This window comes from Gallinula chloropus (genome assembly GCF_964237585.1).
Source record: "Gallinula chloropus genome assembly, chromosome: 1".
Lineage (NCBI taxonomy): Eukaryota > Metazoa > Chordata > Aves > Gruiformes > Rallidae > Gallinula > Gallinula chloropus.
Genome location: NC_140085.1, coordinates 20,843,864 through 20,855,315, shown reverse-complemented (window position 1 = coordinate 20,855,315; position 11,452 = coordinate 20,843,864). Strand labels below are relative to the sequence as shown.

Here is an 11,452-nt window from a genome sequence, read left to right as displayed (position 1 = left end):
TCAAAAGTAATTTATTATTTTATTAGCTGTTTGCTAAGAGATCAAATAAAGCCAAGGTTCCTATTTTATTTTGATATAATTTGAGGAACCTGATTGGCTAGTTTCAATGCTGGAGAAGACAGCTGAGTGGGAGTTTGGGTTTAGTGAAGCCAGCTAGGCAAGAGTTTTGCATTTGGTTTACAAAAGAGCTTGAGTAGGCTGAGATTCCAGGCTGATGAGATGGTCTCCACGATGACTACATTTGTCTCTGTTTTGGCAGAGAATTTGTACACTCGACATGTGAGCTATCGGGATAAAGAGTAATTTATTCTCCCTTGCACTATAGGACTTGACTTTACTGATTTTTTGCAGCAATTCCTTCAGTGGGAATGATACCAGGATGCTGGTTGCTCTGTTTGGATCTAACTTATGCATGTAGTTGAACAGATACCAAAGATGGCAGATTTTGGTCCAGGTTTGATCCAAACCAATGACTTAGGAATCAAAAGCATCATATCTTATTTCAGAAACTTGTCTGTGCCATAGAAATGCTCCTCTACTTTTTGCCAAAGAGAAAAGACTCAGGAGCTGAGACAGGAGTCCTGGTGTTGTGGTATAAAAAGAGCTCAGTTCAGGTATTTATCCACGGTCAGTTCACTACTAATGTTGTGTTTCAATGGTGCTGTGTCAAGCCGTGCCCTTCCTTCCCAGATGTAAAGCTGTGCACAGCAGCTGCTGCTTCCCAAAATCCAAACAATGGTGATTTGCCTTTGTGTTGGCCTGGGAGCCCCAAATCCACCTCCTGCTTAGGCTTGGCCTTAGCGGCTGCCTCTCACAGAGGGTTACAGCAGGACCCATCTCATAAACTATGCTCTGTACTCACAAACCAATGTTTGTGGGTACAGAAAGATGTACAGGTGTCTGACCATGCACCTGACCACACACCTCCAACAGCCACAGACCCCTCCTCAATGGAGGCAAGCATTAATCTGAGGGTGACAATAGAAACGTCCTTGTGCTATGAGGAGCAAGAGTTAATAAAGTAAAGCATCTCAGGAATTCCTCAAAAGCTGCAGAAATTTGGGCGTGAGGGGGGATCTGGATTTGAAACAGACAGTGTAGTTGGAGGAATCTTTCTGTTCAATGAAGAGAAAATTTGCTCAAAGGAAAAGGGAGAGAATTGTGGGAAACCTGAAACTATAATCGGATTTGGGAGATTGTGCCTCCCTTCCATCTTCCTATTGTCAAAATATCTTGAAAATCTCAAAGTGCTTTTCTTCCTCTTTTTTTCTTTTCCTTTGATTAGGAGTTTAAAGTGGGAAATGCTGAAATACTTCATTTCAAATCTTTCAAAATCAATCTTTTTTGACATCGTTTAATATAGACTTGTAGATCTAAACTATTACTTCAGCTCAGAAAGGAGAAAAAATAGTCAATGAACAGTGAAATAAATTATAAACATGATTTTTCACTTGGGTTTGAACAAATTCCTTGAATTGACCCTAATTTTTCTCTGTTTGTCTTCTTTTTCTGACCCCCAGCCCCCTCACACTTTCAGCTTGCTTGACCTTTTTTCTATATTTTTATTGCCCATACATTTTTATTACTCAGCTCTACTTTAGTTTTTCATTTATTTAAATATTCATGAAAGAACAGCAATTGCACATTATCCTTATTTCTTAATCAAACCAACCAGAAACCCTGACGTTAACATGTTTGAGGTTGTGGGAACAGGAGAAAGCGTTCCATACCGCAAAAGAATTACAGGAATTATGGACAGATAGCCCCTACTTGGGAAATGAGTCAGTCTGCTTCTGTCTAGCAGAAAAGATCAGCACGGAAGTCTAGAGCCTTTAGAAATAGCTTATGAATTTACAGCTTGCAAAGTAAGTGAAGTCTCTGTGTCTCCCGTACACATACGCTAACTCATTCCCCCCCACACGCATACATACAGGTCTCTGGTGGAAAGATGGGGAATGTGCAGTCTGCAATGCATATGAACTTTCTGCTTAGAGAATAAAAGATTTTTTCAATAGGCACAAAATCCCACCCCCTCAGCACCCCTCCCTCCCCTGTGTCTGACACTGACTTCAAGGGAGGAGTTGAGCCAATTATCTGTGAGTCCTACAGAAGGAAAATCTGCAATTTGCCAGTAGTTGCGAGAGTGAGAGGGAGAAAGGCAGGGAGGGAAGAAGAAAGACTTAATTGGCAAATGTAAAGAAAAGCCCCTTCTGTCCTAGACAGGGAATATTTTAAAGCAAATCTCAGACCAGAAGAAAAGCTTGGAGGAGGGGGAGGTTGTGCCAAGCAAGACCTGGGGAAGTGTAGGTTCAACATAGACAACATCCATGCCCCCACTGATTTTTCCCCAAAGGGTCTGAGGCAGTGTAGAGGTAGGGTGGGCCAGCTGAATGCACCCACAACCCTGCACGACTTGGTGTCACTCCAGAGACCCTTTCACCCCAGCAGAGCCTACGACGTGCAACTTGCAAGGAAAGCCAGTGAGAGTGGGAGACACTCTGCCTCTCCTTTCCTCGGACTGAGGCTGTGAGGAGAAGAGCTCATCTCACCAAAGGGAAAAGCTACCACTGGTTCCGAAACCCATGTTGGCCGCCTGATCCAGTACTTACCATCCATGGGGGAACGCCCTCTGGAGCCCTACAGTCCTTCCCAATCCTTCTAAGTTTCCAGGAAATACTGGTGAAGAACTGAGCCCAGAGCAAGCAACGTGGGAACCACAGAACAGCAGCCTTTTACAGCAGCAGCTGCCTCTGATTAAAATTATCAGCTTCATCAGACTGCACCAAGACCCAGGACTGCTCCTTTAAGGAAAGAGAGGTAAGAAAGTAGCATGGAATTTGAGATGAAAGTAGGAAAGAAACATCTCACAGGATGGATTGTGAGGTGCATGAAAATTATGGGGATACTAGCAGTGATTAACAAATGACAGGTCTGTTATGCATGGTACAGTTTGTGTCTGCCTATGTCCTTTTTAGCTGGGTGTAGTGAATTGCATTGGGATGTCAGAGACACAAACTACCTGAAGACTGTGGAGTGCAAGAGAGGTAGTTCAGAAGTCTGCTCGTGGATAGGGAGCTGTGGGGAGCATACCCCCTGATGGGAGGCTGGAAACCTAAAGTGTAAATGCTCTGGGCAGGTTGAATGAAGAATGCCTTCCCCAGGTATCTGTCTCCAGATGCCCAGGATCAAATTTGTCAGCACCTCACTGGAATTCTGACAAGTACTCTTCAGAGCATGCAAAAGCAGGTGCATTGTCCTTCACACCACTGTCTGCCTATGAAACAAGCAGTGGTGGTTGGGGTGGTGGTTAGCAAGTAGAAGACGACAGAGGGAGTCAAAAGAAATGGGGCTTAATGTCAATTTTGGACAGCTGTTTCGTCTCTCTCTGGGTGTATGAGCCTTTCCCTTTATTAAGTGGAGATAACACTCATTGCCTATGCCTCTATGACATTTTGAAATCCCCGTGCCGTACCAACATAAAATACGTAAAGTTTCTTCCACCAACCCAGTGCATAAAGCAGAAGGTACAACTGGGAATTAATCTATGCTTAAGCATTTAATAAACTGGAAGGAAAAGATGTAGATTAAAGCCATCTGGAGGTTGTTTCTCTCCTCATTCTCTTCTGATTGATTTTGCTTTATTTAGTACATGAACATGTGGTCTCTTTCTGTTTCCTTTCTTCTGCCTTTAATCTTTTGAATGTATGAGTCCCTGTGTTCTCCCCCACCCCCTCCCCTCCCCTGGGGTGTGAAGGCTGAAGTTTCACTCCTTTACTGAGAATGAAATAAGATAAATTGTATTGAACTGGAGAAAAACTGGGGGGGGGGGGGGGGGGAAGGGAGGGTGATAAGAAGAGAGAGCACAAAACACAAATATAAGCTCCGGGTACAATGGCATGCTCTGAGTCAGATTTGCAGAAAAGGTGATGAGATGAATAGCAAGTCAATGAATCAAAGTGCTGAAAAGCACCTTTTGACTTCACTGAAATGAAATGTAGCCAGGAAAGCACAAGAGTCCTCTTGACTGAATACCTTGTGATGTGGAACACCATAAAGTCACTATTTAATACATTAAAATCTACATGTCGTCACACCCCTTCAGCCCCTTCAGCAAATCTAAATCCTCTGGGCAAAGCATCCTCAAGTAAGAATGTGTCTGCACATAGGATTTTGCCTTTGATGGGGGTGGGAGGCAGTGTAATTTAATGACCAGAGATGCAACAGTGAGGAAAGGTGGGAGGAAGAAAGAGTTTGAAATGTAGGAGTCCTGGAATCTGTTCTCGCTTCCTATTTATTTGACCTTCAGCAGTCACTCAGCTTTCATGCACCTTACTCCCCCCACCTGCAGATAGCCATGGCAGCAGTTCGTTCCCCAAACTGTTCAGTGTAGAGTGGCATTCACTGAGGTCCAAAGCAGTGGAATTAATTTTAAGGTGGAGGACAGAAGTGCCTTGGTGCAAAAATAACCATCCAAGCAGCTGCAGTGACACAATCCAGTTCTTTGCCACGTGATGGGAGTTTGTCTAATAACCAGCAGCTCGGTGGTTAACTGTCAATCAGCAGTATAAATTGCAGGATTTTGGCTTGTCAAGCTGCTGGCTGGGATCAGGTCCCCCAGTCTGCACATTCTGTACAGGACATATAAGGCATTTTCTTAAAATGTGTAACTGTGCTCGCTCCCAGATGCTGCAGCACCAAGTTGTACAAAACTGATCTTCAGCAGGTGTGAACCAACACAGTCCACTTGCCCACGTACAGCTACACTGGTCCATCCCAGTCTGAAGAGCTGACTCATTTCTAACTACTGAACCTGGGCTGTAAAGAAGTTTTATTACAAAATCTCTCCCTGCTTTTCTCTGTCAGCTAAATAAAGCCCAAAAGGGTGAAAGGAAGCACCCCAAAGCATCTCTATCACTATTTGTCTGTCCATGGATGCAAGACAGCATTGACTGGCTCTGTAGGAAAGGGCTGAGACAGGGTACACGACAGTGTTTCAGAGATTGCATTTGGTGTTTCTGCGCTGTTGGAGATGGGTCCTGTTCTAAATAAAGCAGAGCCCAGTCCAAATAGCCTGGTGCAGTCCTTGCTGTCATTCCCACCACAGCAATCCCACCAGTCCCATAAAGTCTGCATGTGTGTCCATCCGAAGTCCTGTTCTGCTATCACTGTCTGGCTCTAATATTATGCTGTCCTGTCCACTGAATATAATTCAGAGTGTAAGCTACTCTCAGGAAAACATTGTATTTCCTTCTAAGCTTTAGATAGGGCTGAATGTGCTGTTGACATGGAGCAAATTATAGCAATAATAATAAAGAGTAATATTTTGCTGTTGCCTTGGGCTATAGCACAGCGCTTGTAATGATGCTGGATCAGAATTCCAGAGAGTTCTTTATTTAGCAGTGAGCATATCTTCCCTGCTGTTGTGGTGCTTAGCACATGTTAAACAAAGTAAAAGATTTTAAGCTTTTGACTGAGGTAAGTGTCATCTACATAAAAGCTTGGGAGATAAAATTTGCTCGAGGGAAAGATAGGAATCCAGATCTGGACCCAGAAATGGTCTTAGAGTGTACATAAAGTACTCGCATTGTAATATTAAATAAACAACACCTAAGTTAAATAAACAGCACAGTGGGAACTTGATTATTCTTTAATAAGTTCCTAGTAACCAAAATAAACTCTGTCAAAAATGTGCCTTCCTTGCTTTAATGGTTAGCTTCCCCCACACAGGGGTTATATTTTTCCTTTCAGCACACAATTCATTTGAACCAGCACATGAAAAATGTCTGAGGAACCCTCTTTTTTCTTTTTTTTTCCTCCCTATCAAAGTTTTCTGCATCTAACTGCTATGTCAGAATGTGATCTCTGAGGTCTCAAGACTCATTTCAGTTGTCAGGAACTGGAAATCTTGTCTAATAGCTATTTAAGATGGCTGTCCTTCATCTTTTCTCCTGCTTGTACTTAGCACCTGCAAAGACTGTGACACCCACAACAGCTGTGTATGTGTAAAGCCTGAAACTCCTATGAAACCTACGCTTCCGCAGCTCCATCCATCGCCAGCCATCCTGTGGCAATGCTGATAGTTTGTTGACAGGGAGTTCCCACACAAGCAGTCCAAAGAACAAGATTAAAATCTGGTTTCTGAAAGGTCACTGAAGGCACAGATCTTAGAATTTATCATCAGCCAGTGCTATTTTGTGGATCAAACTCTCTGCATCAGCAATATATGGGACCAACTATTTAAAGTTACTGAGATGTCTAGACTCCACTGATGTCAACTGTGACTCTTATTTCTGTCTGACTTTTGGTTGAACATTGTGCACAGCTACTATTTAAGCAACCAAATGAAGCAGCCTAGGTCCAAAAGGCAGCTGCAGTGGATGCAGTGTAATGGGAAATCTGACCTCTCTGTCTACATACCTAAATGAGAACCAAGCTCTACTGAAAAATCTAGTAATGCCTAAGTGACGCAGATGGTGGGAAGGAACCTGGGATCTAAATTGAAGAACAGCTGATAAAATTAGCCTTTAATGTTTAAATAAAATAGCAAATTACAATTCAAAACCATGCTATTTTCACTGTAAATGCCTTAATTTTTATATGACTTGAAAAGAAAAAAAAAAAAAAGAGGGGACAAAACACGCAAAGCACAAAAAACCCCACTCCCTGATAATGAGACTCAGAAAATTAGGCATTTTCAATGAAAAGATTTCTCTATGAAAGCTTTTGAAATTGCTCTACTAAGCAGGACTGTGCTCCATAGTACATTTTTGACAAGCTTGTGATAAGGAGCTGCCCTACTCCATCCTCTACCTAGTTTCTGGTCTTTTCTCCAACTCTGACATTTCCTTTTTCAGGACCAAGCAATGATGAAGACCATGTCTGGTGGAAACTGCAACCTGAATGTGCCAGCCAAGAACTCATACCGCATGGTAGTGCTGGGAGCCTCCAGGGTGGGTAAAAGCTCCATTGTCTCACGCTTTCTGAATGGCCGCTTTGAGGACCAGTACACTCCCACCATTGAGGATTTTCACCGCAAGGTCTACAACATCCGGGGAGACATGTATCAGCTGGACATCCTGGACACCTCTGGGAATCACCCTTTCCCTGCAATGAGGAGGCTTTCCATCCTGACAGGTGAGAAGTGTGGAGAAGTTTGCATGTGGAAAATGGTGGGTGAACAATCATCATGATAGACACTAGCTTGAAAACCGTAGCTTGGAGATGACTGTTTCTTGGAAGGTACTGGAAGGGGCTATTTGATTTTGTTGTAAGATGCACTTCTCTAGAGAAGTATTTCCTGGCCAGGATGCTCCAGGCACTATAGGGAGTGCAATAGCTACAGAGAAGTCCGTTGGGTGAAGGTCTGAAATTGAGATTCCCCCCTAGTTTAATTCCTTCCCCTCCTGCTCCACATTTTTTATTGCAGCCACAAATGAACGGCTGAATAAAATCTCATGGGCATAAAGAGCAGCAAGGGACAAAATAAGCATGGCATTATGAAACACAAGCAGTGAAAAACAAATGTAAAATGCACAGGAAGGGCATTCAAGCCAAGAAAGTCTCAAAGATTTTTTTTCCTAAAATTTCCAAACTGATTCCCTTGATTTGATATTCCAGTAAAAGAACAGCTCTACTTTTACCCTTTCTCCTTAGACTATGGCTAATCAAATGAAAGAAAAAGGAAAAGGGTAAAATGGTGTGTTCATTTTGTATATTCTCACTGTCAAGCAGTTTCTGTTGTGAGCCAAGATGTATTATCTGTGAAAGTGACAGTGGAGATGTAGTCAACCACAGCTTATAACAAACCTACTTTCTGTATTTGCTATGTGCCCTTCTAGCTTGCCAGTGAAATATGACATTCACATCTGACCAGGCTAGTGTCCACATTCTGTGAGGTCCTAGGGCCAGTTTCTGGGATGCTGAGTGAGCTTCTGTCCCTGAAAGCGCTCTTAGCATGTTCCACACGAATGTCATTCAACAGGCAACGATTTGCGTTATTTTATATTTGCAAAAGAAATTGTATGTCAGGAAATGTCAAAAGGAAATTCCAGGGGATCTGTGTCATTTATGGATCTCTTTTTTTTTTTTCCATGGCCTGTTTTTCCATGGCCTGTTTCTCTTGAGCAAATGAAATGACAGCAGAGCACTGTTCATTGGGATACCTCTCATTCCTAACTTAGGTGTTTGGGGCTCTCTAGCTGTAAATCATTTCAGGTGTTGCTTCTTGTACTGTCTAATCAAAAGGCCAAGGCTGAGTGGCTACCAGCTCTTCATTCTTCCTGGTGTCAGAACAGGCTCTGTTTTACACGGATGTACAAACAAAAGGACAAAAAAAAAAAGAAAAAGAAAAAGATAAGCAGTGCAGCAGGGCTGAGACAGAAACATGTTTACAAAAGAGAGTAAAAATGGGCAATAATTTGCAAGTACAGCACAAACTAGGAGCACACAATCAGATATGGCTGAAGTAACATCATAGCCAAAAGTCTTATCCATAGCACTACAGATAGGAGTGGGGTGTTTAATTAGAATAATTAGAACTAAAGTACGGCTTAATGAACTGATTCAAAAAGACCAAATAAAAATATGGGGAAGAGATGGGAAATAAACCTATTGTGTGTTGAAAATTTGCTCCTCTGAGGCAGGTTGCTACCAAGCTTTACAGTATCCTTTTTTAATTGCAGGTGATGTTTTCATCCTGGTATTCAGTTTAGACAACAGAGAATCATTTGATGAGGTCAAGAGGCTCCAGAAACAAATCCTTGAGGTCAAATCCTGCCTGAAGAACAAGACCAAGGAATCAGCTGACCTCCCCATGGTGATCTGTGGCAACAAAAATGACCACAGTGAAATCTTCCGCAAGGTACGCTCAGATGAAGGTGAGAACCTTGTCTCCAGTGATGAAAACTGTGCTTATTTTGAAGTTTCAGCCAAGAAGAACACCAATGTGGATGAGATGTTCTATGTCCTCTTCAGCATGGCCAAGCTACCTCACGAGATGAGCCCAGCGCTCCACAGGAAAATCTCTATCCAGTACGGTGACGCCTTCCAACCGAAATCCTTCCGGATGCGCAGAGTCAAGGACATGGATGCCTATGGCATGATCTCTCCCTTTGCTCGACGGCCAAGTGTCAACAGTGACCTGAAGTATATCAAATCGAAAGTTCTCAGGGAAGGTCAGTCAAGAGAGAGGGAGAAATGCACAATCCAGTGAAGGGGGCTTGCACTTCTGTCTGAAGTCATCATCAACATGCAGTGCCTTAAAGAAAAACAGTCTTTGGAAGCACAGAATGGGCTCACAGGGTTCATTAAGAAAACCCAACATGGAGAAAGGATAACTCTTCCTGCAGATTCTGCTGAGTCACAAATGTAAATAACATCATCCTTGTAAATGACTGGGGAAAATCATATGCCTAAGATACGAGTGCATTTCTCTGTCTTTGTAATGTAGTTCCTCTTCATTCCCCTTTTTGTTTAAAGAATACAGACCTGAGCAGTAAAGAAATGTCAGCCTCATCCTTACAAAGAAAACAGGTCAAAAATGCACAGAAGGCATTACTCAGCATGCAGCTCTTGCTAAGAGAGAGGAGGTTGTGTCTATGTGCGTGTGTATCTCCGCGTGTCTGTGTGCATGCCTGTGTGGAGCACTCCTTGAAAAAAGCTGGACTTGCACATCAAAGGGCAACAGTTGTACTGAGGCTTCCTGGATTGGGAGTGGACTCTAAATACGGACACATGGCTCTAACTTGTTTCTGAGGGGACCTGCATTAAAAAGATCTTGATTTTATGTTTGCTGGGACAGTTATATTTCAACATCAACATGAATGTTGTTTTGTATTATAGATTTTATTTGGGATTTTTTTTTTTATTGTCTGGGGGTGGGTTCCTAGCAAAATCAGATGGTAAGTGATTTGATATCAAAATAGTGTCTTTCTAGCCATGAAAGGTGTTTTTCATCTGTAAAACTATATAATATGTACATTCATTGGAAGTGAAATTGTTCTGCAAAAGCCAATATATGCTTTGCAAGCCTGGTGTGATATTGTCTCGAAGCAGCCACACCAACTCTGAGTATTGCAGTAGAAGTGCCACTCTGCCTTGCTGGCCACTGAAGCAATGGTTCCTGCCTCTGCCTATATCAGCCAAGACTGGCCAGATTCATACATTGGCTTAGACCACTTCAGAGGCAAGATCGAGTTTTCTTTCAAAATAAAGTACTGGTCATAGGGCCAGTTCCATTGTATTTCTTCTGATAACACACACCTCTAGTCATTTTGTTCATGGTTTTCCCTGTTGTCTGATAAAGGTTGTCTTGATGGAAAGCTTTGCACTACAGAAGTCCTTCAGGACAGAAGCTTTGTGCTGGCTGTCCAACAGGGCTGAACTGACTGGCCAGATAACTCTGGGACCATCCATCACTTCCTTCTCTCAGCCCTGTCCAGGTTTCCTTGTCTCCAGCTGTCTCCCTGTTCTGCTTCTGGCTTTGTTGTTCAATGTGCTCCTGTGTGCCCTCAAAGCCAAATATATTCTTTCAGATGTGAGCTTGCCACTCTGCTGACTGGAATGAGATGTGTGCACACCTAACTGTGGGCAAAGCATGGCCCCAAGTCTGTACACAACAGTAGAGTATATACATTATACATACCTCAGAATTACCTCCAGACATCTTGTCCCTCCCTCCCTCTCTAATTCTGTTCTTGGCTGTATCTGCCTTGCTGTGTCCTGGGCAGAGCTGTGAGCTAGTTCATGCTATAATTTGACAGGAAACTAAGAATGATGGTTGTCTGTAAAAATTAGCCTCTGGGACTCGGAATCCCATATTCATTTATCAGCTCCACCCTTCATTGGTACTGTATATTGACTGGTAAAATACACTGTTCTTTTATTCCTGTTGCCAGGGCAGCACCTTTAAGACCATGCTCCCCTCCCTATCTATAACTATGTACATGGTTTATGATTAAACCTGTTTTATTTATTAGCTGTGTCCTGGTCATTTTTTACTTCCTCCAAGAATAATGAGGAAGGCTCTGTTTTTCTGTTGTGCAGGTGTAGCTAGGCAAATGAGTTGGGGGGTTGAGAGCCTTGATGAGATCTCCAGTAAGTTCTGGAAGAGTCTTTTATGTCCTCCAGACACCAGGGGCTACACATCCACGTGTCTGGAACAGAACTGTGTCTATACCTACATATTTCTATCTGGATGTCAACATACCTATAGATATCCCCACAAGGAGCAGCAGACAGTTACTCTTCCTCATGCTGCCTCCAACAAGAGAAAATAACCACTCTCTCCTTCACACACAGGGCTGGTGTGCTCACCCCTGGTGTGATTTATTATGGTCTCTGCAGAGACATGCTGCCACAGCAGTCTCTCCATCTCACCAGCTGGACCTCTCAACTGTATGAATCTTGGTCCTTCTGAGCACATGCATACCTCCCTACAGACTCTCCACCCAAG

The 11,452-nt window shown here is 42.9% G+C and overlaps 1 protein-coding gene across 1 annotated transcript; it reads left to right on the top strand.

The window, feature by feature from the left end:
* Positions 1 to 6,863: 6,863 nt before the first annotated feature.
* Positions 6,864 to 9,211, top strand: RASD2 (RASD family member 2; the record flags this gene model as incomplete). Its single annotated transcript, XM_084280252.1, has 2 exons — positions 6,864 to 7,134; positions 8,682 to 9,211. 2 exons carry the CDS (start codon positions 6,864 to 6,866, stop codon positions 9,209 to 9,211), a joined length of 801 nt encoding a protein of 266 aa, XP_084136378.1.
* Between the last annotated feature and the right edge of the window lie 2,241 nt (positions 9,212 to 11,452).